This window comes from Pezoporus occidentalis, unplaced genomic scaffold, assembly GCF_034315485.1.
Source record: "Pezoporus occidentalis ecotype Australia unplaced genomic scaffold, CSIRO_AGI_Poc_V1 ctg7, whole genome shotgun sequence".
In the NCBI taxonomy this organism is placed as follows: Eukaryota; Metazoa; Chordata; class Aves; order Psittaciformes; family Psittacidae; genus Pezoporus; species Pezoporus occidentalis.
This window is the reverse complement of record NW_026916052.1, coordinates 3656976-3676515: the sequence shown is the minus strand read 5'-3', so window position 1 is coordinate 3676515 and position 19540 is coordinate 3656976. Positions and strand designations below refer to the sequence as shown.

At 41.0% G+C, this 19540-nt stretch overlaps 2 protein-coding genes across 2 annotated transcripts; both read left to right on the top strand.

The window, feature by feature from the left end:
• Positions 1-378: 378 nt before the first annotated feature.
• On the top strand, positions 379-7384 carry LOC134175734 (sulfotransferase 6B1-like). The gene is given in 8 exon segments (XM_062641978.1): positions 379-1470; positions 2928-3093; positions 3732-3816; positions 4416-4496; positions 4498-4543; positions 5309-5412; positions 5893-6048; positions 6972-7384. Coding segments are annotated over 8 exon segments (987 nt in total). The 5' UTR covers positions 379-1268; the 3' UTR covers positions 7119-7384.
• A 4658-nt stretch (positions 7385-12042) lies between these two features.
• LOC134175695 (sulfotransferase 6B1-like) lies at positions 12043-17574 on the top strand. Its single transcript, XM_062641925.1, has 6 exons — positions 12043-12274; positions 13539-13669; positions 15226-15496; positions 15587-15610; positions 15789-15919; positions 17289-17574. Exons 1-6 carry the CDS (start codon positions 12076-12078, stop codon positions 17466-17468), a joined length of 936 nt encoding a protein of 311 aa, XP_062497909.1. The 5' UTR covers positions 12043-12075; the 3' UTR covers positions 17469-17574.
• The last annotated feature ends 1966 nt before the right edge of the window (positions 17575-19540 follow it).

The window sequence follows — 19540 nt, the reverse complement described above, 5'->3', positions numbered from 1 at the left end:
TCGTCCAAGGAAAAATTGGTCTGACTGCCCTCTCTGGCAAAAATACACTGGAAATCTGGGTTTTCTCTGTCAAAGTTTCTTTGGATTATTCTACGATGAGTGAAGTGTAGGACTGAAATGAGCTGTCCTTCTATCATGGAAATCCTATTCCAATGCTGTGCTACTGCATGAAATGCATCAATAATTTACATACCATTTCCCCCTTTTTTCCTTCCTTAGGGAATGTTTATTGTCCCAGCCCCCCCCCTTTTTTTTTCTCACAAGTAAAAATACCAATTAAACACATTTTCTTAGATTCAATCTATAACAGTTTCATGCAAAGGGGAGGTAAAGGGAAAACATTAAGGCAGGCTGCTTTTTTATTTTGCTAGTGTTACACTTCAAAGACCAATAAAGATGCTATCTTATCGTATAGCAATTTTTAGATAACATCAAGGCAGTAATGCAGCTAGTGCCAACTGGCTGTGCTTTGGCACAGATCTCATTCAACAAATGGATTGAGGAGGAGCTGTACGATGTCCACTTTTTCGGGTGGTCTTTGTATATTGACAGAGTTTTCCAGAAAAGAGGACATGAAGGGAAAAGCAAAAGATTTCTATGGGCTGAACAAAACTGATGTCAAGATGTAGGGCTAGTTCACCCTGTGAGCACTGCAGTACACCTCAGGTACCAGGCATGAATCTATCCGGGTGAGTAAATGGCAAAAGTATACAGGTATGCAACTGCTGGTCCTCCTGCTCCTCCTGCGCAATGAACAGTTTTTCTCTCAGTTCCAATACATTTGATCCCGTTTTGCTGAGAATGATCAGTGGTATAACAAAAAAAAAAAAGAAATCCCAGCAGACTGAGCACTGGAAAGAGCACAATTCCATAAGGAATGTGGTTGTGCTATTTAAACCCCAGCCTGCAGTTCACAATGCTCTATTTTGAAATATTTTGTTTATAAACTCTGTGTTGTAATTACAGATTTTTTTTTTTTGGCATATTTTGAAGTTAGTTAAGCCCTATAAGCTAGAATGAAATCACATTTTCTTGTTTTATCTTGTTTGTTTATGTTCAACTTCTGTTAATTTCAAACTGTTCAAATGAACTAAGGTCTTTGACTGGAGTTGCGTATTTCTTTATAGTTTCAGAAAGAATAGTAAATTATTGCTCACAGGGTCAAAAACCCAAACAATCAACCCCCTATTAAAAGGTAATCTCTGTCTCTTTTTCTGCATAGTACTTCACACTGTGAGGATGCCTGTGTGCGTGACAGAGATTGAAGAATGGAGAAGTCCAGGAAAACATTTGCTGATATCATAAATGAGGCAATGGTGGCTGTTAACACAATGGATCGTGACAAACTGCTTTTTTCTTACAAGGGGATTCTCTACCCTGCTACTTTTTGCAGTGCTGAAGTATTCAGAGCCATGGACTTCCTTGAAGCCAGAAGCAATGATATAATTTTGGCGGGATACCCTAAATCTGGTGAATATAGGTTGCTTTCTTCATAAATAAAGTTATGTAATGACAAATAAGTAGGTTTGTACTAAATATATAAAATACATATTATATGGTATATAATAGTATATATTATACTAGATAACATCATTTAGAAATTTCACAAAATTTTGTAGAACTAATTTTGTTCTCAAAAAGCACAACAAAATTAGTTATGAAGATTTTATATATGGAATTGTTCAAATGACTAAGGCATTTGATTTGTTTTTCTATAGCATGTAAAAGCTTTTGTTATCTTTACCTTTTATAGTTATCAGTTAAATGCACAAATTAGAGAGAATTAAAATACAGTTCTCATACCAGAAGTAACTAGATCTCCTGATATTGCAGGAACTCTAACATTTATATTTGTAACGCTAATAGCTTTATATTTTTGTACAAAATGGTGTTTTTGGTACCTTCACATGCTGTGCTGTATATTCCTTAGTTTTGCTTGTTTGTTTGTTTCTTTGTTTTAGTTTTATAGAGGTCAAGAATATCTAATTTTTTTTAAACATTTCAAGTGATCACACTGATCTTTGGCTATTGGAAAATCAAGAGGAGATCTTTGCTAGGGTTGCAAGTTTACTGTACATCTTTGCTCCTTCTTTCTGAAAGCACCCTGTATCAGCCCACATCAGAGCTATAGGTTTGGATTAGATTGTTTCATACCCATTTTAATGTAGCTGTTTCTCTCCTCCATCAATTGGGTTCACGCTGTCTTCCAGTCACAGTTGACAGGATTGTAAGATTTTTGCTTATCTTTTTTTTTTTTTTAAGAAGTGTTATGCAACAGAACGCAGGTATTGAGACTGTAGTGAAAAGATGTAGGAACCCATGTCTAAAAGTCAGGAAATAATAAATTAAAGATGTTTTGAATAAAAATATAGTAAATGTGTATAGGAAATGTCAGTTTAGAGGATTTTTATTAGTTGGTAAAGAAAATGAGCACATACAGCATGATATTCAGATCTGGTTCTGCTCTTGTGTTCAAGTTCAGTGACCCACCACTCATCCCAAAATAATCCTATGCAGCATGCCAGAAAACATATATACTATACTAGGCATTGAGGTACAGGTTAGCCACTCCAAATCCCATTATATTTGTCACAATAAAAATGTATAACATTATTGCATGTTTTCCTCTTTGAATCATAGGTGATTCTTCTCCTGTATTAGTTGATTTACAACATACAAGTTAATTTACAATACACAAGTTAACTTGCAATATACTGAGCCATTTGAGTTGGAGAAATCTGCTCTTATAAATAATAAAGGTAAGAGACTGACAGGCGATTGTTCAGATAGTCAAATATGATTCTATCCCATGACAGGAGACCAAGCAACTCACCTGGTAGTACTATCTACTTCTTGGCTTTGCTGGCAAATCCATTTCTGTTTATTCTAAAGGTTTTACAAACAATTCTGTATTTTTCCCCTTTCAGGCACAAACTGGCTGGGTCAAGTCTTAGATGATCTGGTAGCCATATTTGAAAAGAAAGCGCAGAATAAAGAAAGCAGCGTGAATTATGAAGAAATGCAAGAATTCCCCTACCTTGAAATGGGAGGTACTGGGAAATACGAGGTGGGCACAGAATACATGTGTAAGTTGTCAAAATGTTGTGCTGCAAATGCTGAATATATGTTGTGTGAAATAGTCCAATTTGATAAGAACTCTCCCACTTCTCTGTATGTGGCATCTGGTCAGGATGAATTTCATCTGCATTGCCATATGCTGAAGTGATAAATGGACACTTCAGAGGGCTTTAGAGGAGTACATACTCATTCGATACACAACAAATGCAGAAATTCAGTGATGTGGCTTGTTTAGTATTTGAGAAGAGTTTAATGACATTTCAAGTATTGAAACAGTGGCTTTTGTCTCTTTTACTAATTCTTCTTCCTTACCCCTTCTCTCTGTCCTTGAGATCTTTCACGTTTCACATACCACCAGTTAGAGCTTGAATCTTACCTTTAGATTTGATCCCTTGTCTAACAGAACACATTAAATTAATTATCACTGAAGAGAATTAGCAATGGTTAATCTTTTTCCAAGCACCTATTCTCAGGCGTTATTGAAAGTTAGAGCTACTCAGAGCAGTCTACTGAGATCCCAGGATAACACTCACAAAAAATAAGTACTTCTATCAACCAATAACCTGATACATTCAACAAGACAATATTTTATCATAGGCTGATGAATACTTGTACTGAGTTGTCCACTTTCTTCCTTCCAATTTTTAAAGTAGATGCAAATTTCCCTTTTGAAGAGTTATGGTTAATCATCTCCTTCCTGAAAAATTTCCCAGTTCTATCTTCAGAAATAAAGCCAAGGTAAATGCTGATTTTAAAATCTTGAAAGCAAACACTCCAACAGATTCTTTTTAAAGATAATTTAGTATTTTTCTGTAAAATCACTCTTATTCTTAAGTGTTTAGCCTGGTTTAATTTCTGCCATTCATCTCACTTAATCTCAGTTCATCCTTATTGACACATTTGTGTCAGTCTTCACAAGCGAGATGGTGGAACAAAGCAGTAAAATGTATTTTGACACAATTTCTTATGGGATGCATCTTTTGGTGTTGTCACAAGTGAAGGCTTCAGCGTGTCAAGAATTTGTATTTTTGTGATTTTTCCCCACTACCTAAAGGACGAATGATGTTTGTATCGAGCAAAACATACATAGATTTTGCATAATTAATTTAATTAATCTGTAAAAGATATTTTAATAATTATATGCAATCATCTTCACAAGGTACTGAAGCAAAGTAAAATTCACTTTCTGAATTTAGAATGAAATTATTACTTTTGCAAGTAGTACACAAGATATTAGAAATTGCAATTATAAATTTATAAATTGTAAATTATTGTTTTCTTCATATTATAGTCTGTTATGTCTTTCTCTACAAATAAAATATTTTATTTTATTCTAGATATTGTTGCTGATCCACAATTCAAAAGATGTAGCTACAGCTTTTTACCATTTTTCCAACGGCATGTCTCATCTTCCCTCTTAATGAGACCTGGGATGATTTCTTCATAGCTTTCATGACAAAGAAAAGTACAGTATATTATTCTGGCTGTGTCAATTATTCAGTGCTTTGACTTTGTCTAAAAACCTTGCACTTTGTAAATCAACATCAGGATTTTAGGTTTACAGTGCAAAAGCAGATTAAAGACAGAAAGTTAGATATTTGAACTGAAGTTTACAGTGCCTGTCTTATGCCTGCAGATAAATCCTTATCAAAACTTCACTTCCACAAACTGCTTCAACTTGCACAATTTGATGTTTTTTTTGGAAGAAGCAGTTCCTCCTTATCTCTATCTTGTATCTCCTTTACCCCTCCTCTCCAACATCCATCATCTTGTGCACCCACAGACATCTAAACACCTTGCCAAGCTGGACCAGATGAATGATTTGTTTTAAGTTTTTTGCATTAAGTAAGAAAGAAAATAATCCCACTTGTTTAAAATTGCATGAATTCTTCAGTCTGGCATGTCACATGCCCTCTTTCTGCCACATGAAACAGAAGTTAAACAAGGTTTTAAACTGGATTAAAGGAGTCTACAAGATGGTTATAGCTCTTTAGTGGACTCACACTTGTATTAAAATACTAAGAAGTTTACCAAGACCTGTACATGTGTCAGAACAGCCTGGAGCAAAACCCCATTAATTCCCACAGAAGGGTGTAAACTCTGGTATAGACATTATTATTAATGACCATGGCTAAGTGATCAACTTAAGGAGTAAAAATTGGTTTATTTAATAAGGACCTTGTCTAATTTTCATTTATGCTTCATCTTAGGAATTTTTTGTTTTACTTAGTGCCCTGGGGATGCTACTTTGAGTACCTTTCCAAATGGAACAAATATGCTGATTATGAAAATGTTATAACTTATGAAGAGCTAAAAGAGATGAGGTTACCAATAGTTACAAATATTTTATGCTTCAAAGGGTGTTTGCTCCTAAACCAACTAACCATTATATTCATGTAGTGTATTCAAACTACTGTATGAAATAGATAGATTATTGCTTTAAGGGAAAGAAATGAAATTCAAACTTGAAAGTCTTTAAAAAATTTTGTTTGTGAAAATGATTCTTGTTTTCTCTGTAAATCACTGTAAATCAAAAGCACCAGTAATTTTCTGGGGGAGCTTTACATATTTAAGAGTGTAGATTTTGCTCAACTGTAAATCACACACAAACTTTTGTGATCTATAGGATGACAACCCACATCTCCTCTGAAATAATTATGGAGGAGAGAAACGCTATGTACTACTCCAGTCCTACTGAATTCTATGAATATTCTATATATGTAGCCAGCAGAGAGATGTAGGGAAGTGCAAACAACTCAGAAAGCAGTGTAATTTGTTCGACTGTCATGTAGTACGTTACAGTCCTCTTTTCAGAATCTGGTCCTGGGCGTGAAAAACATACCTGCTTTCTTTGGGGTTTCCCTGACTGAGAAAGAGCTTCAGAGTGTGGTAGAGAGGAGCAGCTTCCAGTCAATGAAGAAGAACTCACTGAAGACCCATTGGAAACCCAGTGATGTTTTCTTTTGCAAAGTTAGGAAGCTCCAAGAGGTCCAGAGGTAGAAATACCACGCTCACAGGAGCTTGGGCCACCCATCATTTGATTCTTTTTTGCACACATATTAGCATTACAGATGAATATCAAACAGGTTATCACTGTTATGCTTGAGAAACACTATTGAGGAAGAGGCCCAGCAAGATTCTGGCAGCAGGTAGCTTTCAGAGGCCCAAAAATGACTGTCAGGAAGGAGGAACTTTCTGTCATGTGTCTGAACTCCTCTCCATCTCTGTTCCAAGACCACTAATTCTTCAGCCATTAGACGCTTACCTGAGCAGGAAAAACTGAGTGAAACTCAGTCTGAGTGGCAGGATAACACTTTTTAGAAGAGTGTAGGATCTTCTGAAACTCCTGAAAGGGCCACAACCAAGCCTCTGTTCATACTCACAGTTAAGAAGTGAGCCAAGCATGCAATAATCATGTATACAGAGAAGGGGAAACAAAAGAGAACTACTTCTGTGGTGTGATTTGGGAGACACTGACATGAGAGGGCCAATCTAGCTATCAGAATCTATTTCTGCATTTTACGTTAAAGAAATCACTGAATAAAATCTCAACTTGCCAAGGGAGCAAAACTCCAGCTCTGCCTCCTGCCACATGATTCTTAATCAAGCCTTCATGATCTTCCACCTTGTCAGTCATAATTGACTGGAGTAGAGAGTTGCAGGGAGACAGGATTTTAGGCTGTTTTTTTTTGAACGGGGTCATCTGAAGAGAAGAACATTCTTTTGCATTATAGCAGTTTCACAGATCTGTAGCTCAACTGACATCACAAAATTATACTGGTGCAAAAATGAGTGAAGCTTTATCTTGACAAACTGATCAACTCCATTTAGTGTACAATGGAAAAAGAATGACAGGTCTGTAGAACAAAAAATAATACAATTTCTTAATACAGTTTCTTTGCCTCTTTGAAGGTGGTGTAAATGAAAGAATCTTTTTCAGTGAAGATCAGAATAAGAAAATGGACAAAACATTTGAAGGACATATAAAGGGAACTAAACTGGGAACAAAGTTAAAGTATGAAGTGTACTGTAAAGTCTGAAAATTGATGAAATGTGGCAAGAGCTTCCCAATGCACTCTCAGATCATCTGATTGCCATATACTAGAAAACTAGATTAAATGTTTCAAGCACCTTAGAATTACTGTAGTAGTCACATTGCAGCAGCCTTTACAGTGATAGTGATGAATAGTGGGCTTTTGTTTTAAAGGTGAGGTCTTTTGCTTACTTTGGCTACACTCATATGTTGAAGAAGATGACAACTAACTATATTCAAATAAACTTAACAGCCATATTTCAGTAGCTGTCACTCGAAAGGAAATGCTCCTTTTCTCTTTCTAGCCAAACCCAGTTTTTCTGGGTTACTTACAGTTATTTAATACTTAGAATTTTTAAAAGAATGTTTCAAATCAGGCAATACCTTCACAGAAAAGGTCACTAGTTAAAATATGGCTTTGACAAAACCTTTATTAATGGCAAAGGATATCTTCCTTGTGACTTCAGCAAGAACTAGTGGGAGGAGAATGAAGGAGAAGAGGAATCAACCTTCTTAGGGACTTTAATGTCTCTGAATGCAAAATTTCAAGATGGATTTCAGAGTATGTGCTGGTGTTAACATGCAAAATCCACTCGGAGACACCGCTTTTATAGAACCATAGAACAATGCAGGTTAGAAGGGACTTTGAACGATCATCTGATCCAACCTTCAATGGGAAAGGGGACTAGATGAGATTATTGCATTTTGAAAACCTCCCGTGATGATGACTTTACCACATTCCTGGGACAGAATTTATTTCTTATATCAAGATGAAACCTCTCCAGGTGCATGACATGTATCCACTGCTCTTTATCTACTCCATGTGGTTCCTTGTGAATAGAGAGCTTCTGTCTTCTTTGTAGATGCCTGTTAAGTATTAGAATACTCTAATGAGGCTTATCATCTTCAGGGCCCTCCTGTGGACCCCCTCCAGACTGTCTGTGTTTTTCCTGAACTGTGGTTACCAGAACTGGTAAACAGTACTCCAAGTGTGACCTGAGAAGTGCAGAGTTATAGAATCATAGAATCATTTAGATGGGAAAAAACCTTTGAGATCATGAAGAAAAACAGTTAGCCTAGCACTGCCAGGTCTACCACTAAACCATGTCCCTAACCACTGCACAGCTTTTTAATACCTCCAGGGATGATGCCACAACCACTTCCCTGGGCAGCCTGTGCTAGTGCTTGACAACCCTTCTGGTGAAGAAATGCTTCCTAATATACAATCTAGAACCCTTGGTGCAACTTGAGACCATTTCCTCTTGTCTTATTGCTTGTTGCATGGAAGAAGAGACAGACACCCACTTTGTGACAACCTCCTTTCAGGTAGTTGTAGAGAGTGATAAGGTTTCTCCAGAGCATCTGTTTCTCCAGGCTAAACAAGCTCAGTTCCCTCAGTTGCTCCTTGTAAGATTTGTGCTCCAGGCCCTTCACCAGCTTTGTTGTCCTTCTCTGGACCCACTCCAGCACCTCGATGTCTTTCTTGTAGTGACAAGCCCAAAAACGAAACACAGTATTCAAGGTGCAGTGTTACCAGTTCCAAGTACAGGGGGATGATCACTTACCTTGTCCTTCTGGCCACATTATATATGATACAAGCCAGATGCTCTTGGCCTTCTTGGCCACCTCGACACAAGCTGGCTCATATTCAGGCAGCTGTTGACCCAGGTCCTTTTCCTCTGAGCAGATTTCCAGCCACTCTTCCCCAAGCCTGTACTGTTAGATGGGGTTGTTGTGACTCAGGGGCAGGACCTCTTACTGAGCTGTGTTGAATATCATATGGTTGTCCTCATCCTGTTGATCCCACCTGTCCAAATCTCTATGTAGAGCCTTCCCTCCAGCAGATCAACACTTTTACCCAAATTGGTGTCATTTGCAAAGTTACTGAGGGTGAACTTGACCTCCCCATCCAGATCATTGATAAAGATATTAAAGGGAACTGGCCCCAGCACTGAGCCCTGGGGAACATCACTTGTGACTGGCTATCAACTGGATTTAACTCCACTCACCACCACCCTTTGGGCTCAGCCATCCAGCCAGTCTTACCCAGCAAACAGTACATGCATCCAGGCCACGAGCAGCCAGTTTCTCCAGAAGAATGCTGTGGGAAATGGTGCCAAAGGCTTTATCAAAGTCTATGTAGACAGCATCCACAGACTTTCCCTCATCCACTAGGCAGACTACCTTATCGTAGAAGATCAGGTTAGTCGAGAAGGACTTGGCTTTCATAAACCCATGATGACTAGACCTACTTGCCTGGTTGTCCTGTATGTGCCACTTGATGTCACTTGAGCTGATCTGTTCCATAACCTTCCCCAGCACAGAGGTCAGACTGACAGCCCTGTAGCTCCCCACATCCTCCTTCTAGCCCTTCTGTACATGGGCATTACACTTGCTAACTTCCAGTCAAGTGGGACCTCACCACTTAACCAGGACTGCTGATGCACGATTGAAAGTGGCTTAGTGAGCACTTTTGCCAGCTCCTCCAGCCTGCTTGGGTGGATTCTATCTGGTGGTGCAGCAGGTCACTAGCCATTCCCCATTGGATTACAGGAGCTCCATTCTGCTCCTTGTCCCTGTCTTCCACCTCAGGGGGCTGTGTACCCAAAGAAAACCTGGTCTTACTATTACAGACTGAGGCAAAGGAAGCATTAAATACCTCATCCTTATCCTTTGTCACTGTTTTCCCCTGCATTCAGTAAAGGATGGAGATTCTCCTTAGCCCTCCTTTTGTTGCTAATGTATTCATAGAAACATTTTTTATTGTCTTTTACTGCAGTAGCAGGATTAAATTCCAGCTGGGCTTTATCCTTCTGATTTTCTTCCTGCATAATCTCACTACAACCTTGTAGTCCTCCTGAGTTGCCTGCCCCTTCTTCCAAAGGCCATAAAATCTCCTTTTTTTCCTGAGTTCCAGCCAAAGCTTTCTGTTCAGCACATGGGGACAGCTTGCTTCTATGCCTTTAAGATTTTCTTCTTGAAGAATGTCCAGCCTTCCTGGACTCTTGCCCTTCAGGACTGCCTCCCCAGGAACTCAGTCAACAAGGCTTTTAAACAGGTCAAAGTCTGCGCTCTGAAAGCCTAGGGTGGCGATTCTGTTGAGCTGCCTCCTTACTTCTCCAAGAATCCCAGGAATCAAATACTCTATTATTGTGTGTAACTATGAATAATTCTCTCTTTTTATCATAAAAGTCTCAGATAATTTTCTTTTTAATATCATATAAATGTGTACTTGTTCCACTAAAGGCCATGTTTCTGCCTGTATAAAGGTTAGTCAAAAGCAAAATCATGAATTAATGTCTTTTTCTTGTGTTTGAAGAGACTTCTTAATCTATACTGCTTGCTATTTGCTACTTCTAAGCACTGCTTTTATGTTTTCTATGCTCCAGCCATAAAACAGGAAAAGGAAATGTAGTGAATACAGAAGGTGTTCCCCACCATTAATGCCAGCAAAGTGCTCTTACCACAAAACTATACTTATTGTTCCTTGCATTCATTCTTCATTTAAGTAAGTGTGCACCTATAGTTAAGCTTTACCTTAAATTAATACTTAAACACTGAAAGAAATTACTTTCCATAACTGGAAATTCTCTGAAATTGATGGCGCCAAAATTTACTGAAACTGGCTTTATTGGAAAATGGGCTTGTCAACAGTAATGGTGTGAGATATTACTATATTTGGGTATTTTGTACTTGCATTGTTATTTGCCCCTGAGGACATCATAGCATTTTAGACCTGTCCAGAGACAAATGGCACTTCAGTCACCTGTTCTGGAAAATAGCAATATAAGACTCTTTAAGTATAGTTGAATTACAAATAGGAAAAAATCAGGCCCAATTTATAGATCCCTCACCTAAGCAGATAAGAAGTAAAACCAGAAGATACACTAGGAAAGAATAAAATATTCAATGACTTTTTGCTTCATTCTTCTAAAGCTGGTTAATTCTGCCTGGACATGTAGACATGCAGAGTTTTGCATAGAAATAATACTTAAAATATTCAGAAAAAAGTCAGTGGCTTCAAAAGCAGATTATGTGAAAGTACTGACACAAGCCATCTTTGAACAACTAGAAATTATCTGGTACCCAGAAAGGTACCAAATGCATGGAGGAGGAGATACATAAATTTAAAAGTAAAGAATAAATTAAAAAAATTGAGAATAAAGAATCAAAATAAAGCAGTCATATTAACTTGATACCTGGACATTTACTAGCAAAACCAATTAAGTAACTAACCAAGAAATAAGTATAAACTATGTCAAAGCTGTTTGCATTCTTTCTTTAAAAGAAAACTTATCTCTTGAATAAGCCATAGACAGAAGATACAATAGATGACAGCATCAGAAAGGCTCTGAAATTATATGACAACATATAATCTAGATCAACAAATTTATGGCTTCATATGTGGAAGTGGTAATTTATGAATGTGTTTTTTAATGAAATTAATGTACTGAAAGTAGATTTCTGTTCCTAGAAACTCATGCAACAATGATAAAAGACACCTAGAAGCAAGGTCATCAGCAGCAATACTTTCAGGAATATCTACTTCTTTACATGGCTATTGTGAACTTGGTTTCAATAGTGTGCTCATGATCAGACTGCGTATACTGGATGACAACAAAATTGGGAGGACAATTAAACCAATATCTGTTAGTGGTGAACATGGAGTTCGGTAAAAGTGTAAAACACTACATGTAGAAAAGAGAAACCTGAGGCACAAGTACTTAATGGGTGAAAACCAATCAAGCAGCAGCTGGCTGCAGCAAAGACCTTATGTCCCTATTGTTAGTCTCCAGTCCTGTAATTTCAAAAGGAGTCAACAGAGTACAGAATTAATCAGTGACTTGTACTTTCATTCCTGAGTAAACACCCTACCTGCTTTGCTAATATGTTGCATAAATGTTTTCTGCATTGGGAAAGCAGCCTATCTGTTTCTTTGGAAAGAGTTCCACAAGGAAACAAACATGAACAGAAATAGGGGGAGAGTCATTGAAATAGTGGACAACTCTTCTTCACAGAGTGAAAAGGTTCCCCCAGAAAGCATACTGTTTGCTATAGAGGTATTCTACACTTCTACACTTACTAGTTCAGAAACTTTGGAAGCTCTGAAATCTTTTGAAATCCGGAGAGACAACATGATTCTAGGAGGCTATCCTAAAACCGGTGAGTGTTGTTCTCTTGATAAGTAGTAAAGTACAAAATGCTGAAATCCAGAAGATTGTGTCATCATTTTACACTGCAGTAACACATAGAAGTAAAATACAAATAAACAAACAAACCCAACACTACAGTGGGAAGACACTGCAAGAGATTTCCAGTGGGTGGTGAATTTCCACCTCAAAGTTTTAAAACTTTTCTGGACAAAACCTTGAGATGCAAAACCTGACTTAGAAGGTTAGGTCTTCCCCCTGCTTTGAGAAAGATCATCTAGTTCCAACCCCAGGTTTTCCTTGTGCCTTAGCATGGTTTCCAGGAGAATCTGTTCCAAGATTTTGCCAGGCACAGAGGTGAGACTGACTGGTCTGTAGTTTCCCAGGTTTTTCATTTTCCCCTTCTTAAAAGTGGGGGTTATATTTCCCTTTTTCCAGTCGTCGGGAACTTCACCTGACTGCCATGATTTTTCAAATACAATGGACAGTGTCTTAGCAACTTCATTCGCCAGCTCCTTCAGGACTCACGGTTGGATTTCACCAGGTCCCATGGACTTGTGCACATTCAGATTCTTAAGATGATCTCCAACCTGATCCCTTCCTACAGTGGGCTTAAGGTCGTCTTTCTTAGAGTCCCTGCCTCTGCCTTCCAAGATTTGGATGGTGTGGTCAGAGCATTTGCCAGTGAAGACTGAAGCAAAGAAGTTGTTGAGAACCTCAGCCTTCTCCAAATCCAGGGTAGCTAACTCTCCATTAGCTTCTGGGGAGGGCCCACAATATTCCTAGTCTGTCTTTTGTTTGCAATATACCTATAGAAGTCCTTCCTGTTAACTTTGACATCCTTAGACAGACTTAATTCTAATTGGGCCTTAGCTTTACTGACTCGATCCCTAGCTTGCTGGACAATATTCCTGTATTCTTCCCAGGCCACCTGTCTTCACTTCACCTAAGCTTCCTTTTTCTGTCTGAAAATGAGGAATTACTGATCCTTATCCCTTTGTGTGCAGTCTGTAGAGCTGTGCACAGGCAAATATGGTTTCAAGTTACAATGATCCACCTCATAACCACTGGACCCAGTGGCTTTTATCAGTAAGACGTTTTTCAGGATGCCCTGTCCTGAAGCCTGTCTTGTGTGAAATGGTTCTCTGTGGCAGAGGCTGACAGAAGCCTACACCACCAGTGCATCCCTGTGGGTTTTCCAAGGGATAAGATACTTCTTTGGGCTCACCTTTTTTTATTACCCATAATTCCTGAAAAGGCACATGTCACTGAATAAGCTACTTTTGTCCTATTACATTTCTTCCCACTTGCTTTAAAGAGAATGAACAAACTGCCTTCAGGAAGAATTATACAAATCCATCTGCCACCTCATCTCCTTCCACCATCCATGCTCCAAAGCAAGGCTAAGGTGAGTCTTCTCATTGCATTGCACTGCAAAGGCTTTTTCACTCCAAATTAGCTTTCCTGTGTCTGAGTGAAATGTGTTTTCTGCACTTTCACCTGGGCTGGTCAATGCATAGGCACATTTCCAAAGTTGAAGAGGCAGAGTGCTTGTGGTGAGGCTCTCATCCTCTCTCAGTAGCAGCTTTGCTAACATAAGAGGTGGGCTGAGTGTCACTGTCCCTTCTGATCTCTGTCAGAAAGATGCTTACAGGTTTTCATCAGAAAATGCAGCAAGGGCAAGCAGTTATTCTCTTTGCTTCAACTTGCCTCCAAGATGACAGTACCTGTGGAAAGCTCATTACAGGCTGGGGTTATCGTCTTTAATGGGAATTGCTGCAGAAAGAAGCAAGCCTGATCATGGCTCTCCTGTTCAGCAGCCCATGAGCCCATTTCTCAGAAATGGAACTATCTCAGAAGTATGTCTCAAGGGCATCACTAAAAAGCTTCTTGCTTTCAGCGTGAAGTTCACATTAGCAGCAAGTGGACTGTGAATGCTTTGATTTCTTACTCAAGAAAAGGAATTAGACTAGCATTGTATGGTCTGGTGTGTGTTAGGGGACAAGAAAGTTTGCAGACAACACCAAGTTGGGCAGAAGTGTTGATCTGCTAGAGGGTAGGAAGGCTGTACAGAGGGATCTGGAGAGGCTGCATCAATGGGCTGAGCCCAACTGTATGAGTTTCAACGAGGCCCAGTGCCGGGTCCTACACATGGGTCACCACAACTCCACAACAGGCTTGGGGAAGAGTGCCTGGAAAGACGCCCAGAAGAAAAGGTCCTGGGAATGCTGGTCAACAGCTGCCTGAATATGAGCCAGCTTGTGTCGAGGTGGCCACGAAGGCCAAGAGCATCCTGGCTTGTAACAGAAATAGTGTTGCCAGAAGGATTAGGGATGTGATTGTCCTGTACTCAGCACTGGTGACATCGCACCTCGAATTCTATATTCAGTTTTGGACCCCTCACTACAAGAAAGACATTGAGGTGCTGGAGCGGGTCCAGAGAAGGACAACAAAGCTGGTAAAGGGCCTGGAGCAAAAGCTTTACGAGGGTCAACTGAGGGATCTGGGATTGTTTAGCCTGTAGAAAAGGAGGCTCAGGGGAGATCTTACAGCTCTCTACAGCTACTTGAAAGGAGGATGGAGTGAGTTGGGTGTCAGTTTCTTTTCTCATGTAACAAGCAATAAGACAAGAAGAAATGGCCTCAAGTTGCACTGGGGGTTCTAGATTAGATTTTAGGATGCATTTCTTCACCAGAAGGTTTGTCAAGCACTAGCACAGGCTGCCAGGGAAGTGGTTGTGTCACCATCCCTGGAGGTATTTAAAAGTTGTGTAGAAGTGGTGGTTAGGGGCATGGTTTAGTGGTAGACTTGACAGTGCTAGACTTGGGATTGGACTTGATGATCTCAAAGGGTTTTTCAAATCTAAACAATTCTATGATTCTTTGATTCTGTGTGATGTGTTGAAAAGATGACATTTTTGTCAGTCACCAAATCATAACCATATTATGTACTTTCTTCCTCTAGATTCTTGCGTTACTTCGGAACCCCAAAGACACAGATGTCTCCTATTACTGCTTCTACAACAACATCCTAGTGATGCTGTCCTTTATCTCCTGGGATGAGTACTTTGCAGCCTTCATGAAGGGAAAATATAATTTGTCCTGCATCCTCTGGCACTCCTCCTTACATGAGGGGCCTACACAGGACACTATGCGTGACAATCTTACTCCAACATACCTTTCAAGGCATTCTGAGGACCGGCAGAAAGGCCCATGTTATGGCAGAATCAGGGAGTAACAGAGAATCAGAGTTTCTTTTGTCTCTAATTCAGAATGGGAAGATACCACGAGAAAGCTTTAGCCTGAGCTCCATTCCCACACCAAAGCTTGTGGTTCGGTGCTACCTAGTGGTCAGAGCTGGGGGATCCTGTACTGACCTCAGCCAAAGAACAGACATGTTGAGCTCGTCACTTCATCATCCTGATGTCACACTTAGAGAGCTGTCTAGGCTGACTCCTCTGATTCGATAAGGGCCTGTTTTGAGGAATACTCTACACAGCTTTGTCCCTTTGTCTGCAGTGACCTGAGGATCCTATTTTGACCATTTAGTGGAACGGAACAAATACATTGACCACGAGAGGATCATGGTGATAAGCTGCAAGGAACTCAAAGAAGTGCAGCATCTCACCCAGCTCTTCCTTGATGAGTGCACTGTGCACCCCTCCTGATACATATGACTGTAGGGAAAAAGAGACGCTTGGATCAATCCTGTCTGCCCCTTCAGACTTTCTGAGTTACTTGTTTATATCTAGGGGAGGCCCATGGGGGTTAGGAGGAGGATAGACTTGCCCCTTTATGGAAGGAGTCATATCTGGAACAGGCACAGTTGCTTTTGGGAGAAATGAAAAGACCTTGAAACTGAGGCCACCATGTTTGGGTTCCCTCTCTGACAGAGCTCCTAGAATCCCTTGGTGACAGTGTGGGAGACAACCTCCTCTGCTAGGCTTCCCGCCTGCTGCTGGTTTCATGCCACAGCCACAGGGTCAAGTCTGGGGATATCCTCTTCTAGAAGGGTAGGTCTCTGCAAATGGAGACTTAACCTTTTAAAGTAGAACCACAGGAAGAATTCTCAATAGGTTTCCTCACTTAGCCATGGTCGCTGGGCTGTCTAGGAAGGAAAGGTGTGGGTGCATTCTCCCCTGTTGCATCCTGTATAAAAAGCTCCTGCAATTGGTGGGATTTGGAGACTGTGTGAAAATGTGCCACAGTGCCAGGCTTAAGGTCTTCAGCCATTGCTTCCATGTTGCTCTATTTCCCTGTGGCACTCCTATTTAGTTAGGCAAGTGAGGTGTGAAAGTGGAGCAAACACTGGCGTAGGTTACGCTAACAATTATACATCAGATCTGCTTAGGCTGGATGGTTATTCTTTACAGCGAGGTTGTGGTGTGGCTGCTGCCTGGTGGTAAAATGATGAGGCTGATCCTGGATCATAGTTCCAGGCTGTATGTATCACTTCATGAACTTCTCCTTTGGGAAGAGGTGTGCTAATGGGGCAAGTGGCTCTTGAAGCTCTAGGAAATACATTGCTGACTACTGAGCTGGCCTCACAGGCACCTTCTTGTTATGTACTCTATGACAGCTAACGAACAGTCTTGATATGGTTAACTCTTACTTGATGTGTTAGTGGTGGTGCCAGAGATGGTCAGACCTGGAGCCAGGGTCAGTGTTCTGGCAGCCCAGCTTCTCCGCATAGCATCGAGAGTCTTGAGTTTCTTACTACTGTGGGCACGGGCTTGCTTTAATCCCTTTTCTTCACCACTCCTTGAAGGAAGACTCTACCATCTACCACACAACCCTAAATAGCTTCCCCCTTCAGAGGGAGGCATTCATGAATGAGATTTTCCCTGTGACAAAACCATGTTCCCATCTCTTCCGTGTATAAAACCTTCATGAAAACACTTTGCAAACCCCCTATAGGAAGGGAAGGCATGAGGCAGCCCACCAGCAATGTTCCCTGAGGCCTGCCTGCAGTTTTTACATCTATGCTATGTTGCCTCTCCCAAGCAATCAGACCTCTCTGAGGCATAGATTAGATCCTTCCCGCCTCATGTGAGCAATGATTCTGCCCCATTGCTGCCTAGGTATTATTTTCTCTTAGGAGTGACTGCCCTCAGTTTTCAGTACTTCTTGTTGTACACAGGGGTTGTTGGAAACTGGAGAGACCTCTTCTCTAAAGCTCAGAATGAAGAAATGGACCAAAAAATCTGAAGATTCCTTAGGGAGGAGCAAAGCTGGCAGCAAGGTTGAAATATGATGTGTACTGCAAGGCTTGAAAATGAGCAGATGAGATGCATGACAGCAAGTCATGATCCAAAGATGACAGCAAGTCATGATCCAAAGATGATTCTCCAAAGGTGGACTGTCCCCATGTTTCCTTTCCATGAGAAAAGAGAGAAACCCCTCAGAGATCTACCTGGAATCTCCAAGTATTTGGGCTGTAATTCTTAAGGATGTGCTTTGCTTGATGCAACCAAAAAAATGTGTGAATGCCTCAAGTGACTGCCTGGCACCCTTCCAGGAGGGACACATTACACACGCATCATGGCACCAGTCTGGTGGTGTCCCTGTGCTGCTTCAGATGGTGAATGAGGCTCCTGAGGTGCTCAACGGTGAAGCAGAGGGACCAACACAGGGCTCCTTCTCCTGGCACACAATGGGCTTGACACAGTTTCATTGTGGGTCTGAGTCCCCAGAATGTCTGTGTACTGGGTTTAGATCTACCATGGCTACCCTGGTATTGACATTGTGCAGCGAGGTCAGAGAGGCTTTTGACATGTTGGCAAACTCCTTCCTTTGATGCAGGGTGGAACTTCTCAATCTCTTACTGCCATGAACTCTTAAGTAATGAACAGCTATATGTTTTCTGGAGTGTTTGCTCCCATTGGCCTCCCTGGGAACAGTTAGGTAAGTGGCAAATGGGAAAAACTACTACTTCTGAATGGAAGGATCAGGGGAAAGATGCCCCTTGATGACCCTGTTGCTGAACTATTAAAGCTGCATCCATTTATGCTACCTAGGTATGATTTCCCCAGCCCTCTTGCTGGTGTAGATGTTCTTGCTGCCGGAACGTGCTGCATGACCTCTTGTCACAACCACTCTTGAAATACAGAAAAGATAAGGAAGTGCTGAGTCTGTCTGCAAAGGGAATTCAGTTCTTTGGAAGAGCGGTTCCTCTGCCATCTTCCCAGACAGATATATTTGCAGGACTCTCACACCTGACTAAGATTAAAATTCAACAACCTGCAATCAAAAGTGTAATTAACAAAGCTGAGAAACCGGGAGCCCTGAAGGGCTCCCCTCACCCTGCCCATGGCCCAAGACCCCATGTTAGTCCCTGGGGCCATCAGCCCCTGCCTCAGCAATGCTGAAGCAGGTTGGTCACCAGCTCCTCACAGCCTGCCTTGTCTGGCCACAGGCCCTGCCAAGTTGGATCCATGCGTGAGCACATGTTATAGCCCATCCTCAGCCCATCACCTTCCCTGTGGGGGTGTCTGACACATAGGGCTGGGGCTATGCCAGTGTCCCTGGCTGCCCTGCTGCTGGCTGGGGTGGTGGGACAGGCCCTGGCTTCCAGGCCCTGCCTCATATCTCCCTGACATGAGTAATAAGGGATGTTGCAGATTTGGATCTCATGGGCCACTCACAGCCTGCTTCTCAGTCAGTGTTTCTGAGCTTCTGTGCAAGAGCTGCCCACGTGAAATTGCTCTGCTTGAAGAAAGGTGTGTTTGTTTGAACCTATTAATTCCCGGAAGAGCAGGACTTCGTCTAACTCTGGGCTTCCATGGATGAAAAGAGACAAGCCACCATGCCCCATAACATTTTAATCTATTCCTCAATACACGCCCTTTACTACTTCCTACATGGTGATATCAAAAGCAAGGAGTTGACTGGGGAACATGCCTGACCAGAAATGGGGAAACAGTCACTGAAATATTCAAAAGGCTTTTACTAAGGTAAAAAGATGGCATCTCCAGATTTTATTTTCTTTTTCCTGCAAGGCATTTTGTAGCCTAAGGGCTCTTAGCCCAGACACTTTGGAAGCTCTGAAATCCTTTGAAACTAGGAGTGATGATGTGAGTCTCACCATCTTTCCTAAAACTGCTGAGGCTTTCTTCCTTGATGAATAAGCCTCTGCTGCAGTTCAGATGTGTGTGACTGCACGTAACACAGCAATAATGGCCATGACAGGTTAATGATGACTTCAGCCTGATGTGGAGGCACAGCAGCAGGGGCTGTTCCATGGAGGAGGGCAGGAGGACTGGTGTTTCCATAGACTTCCT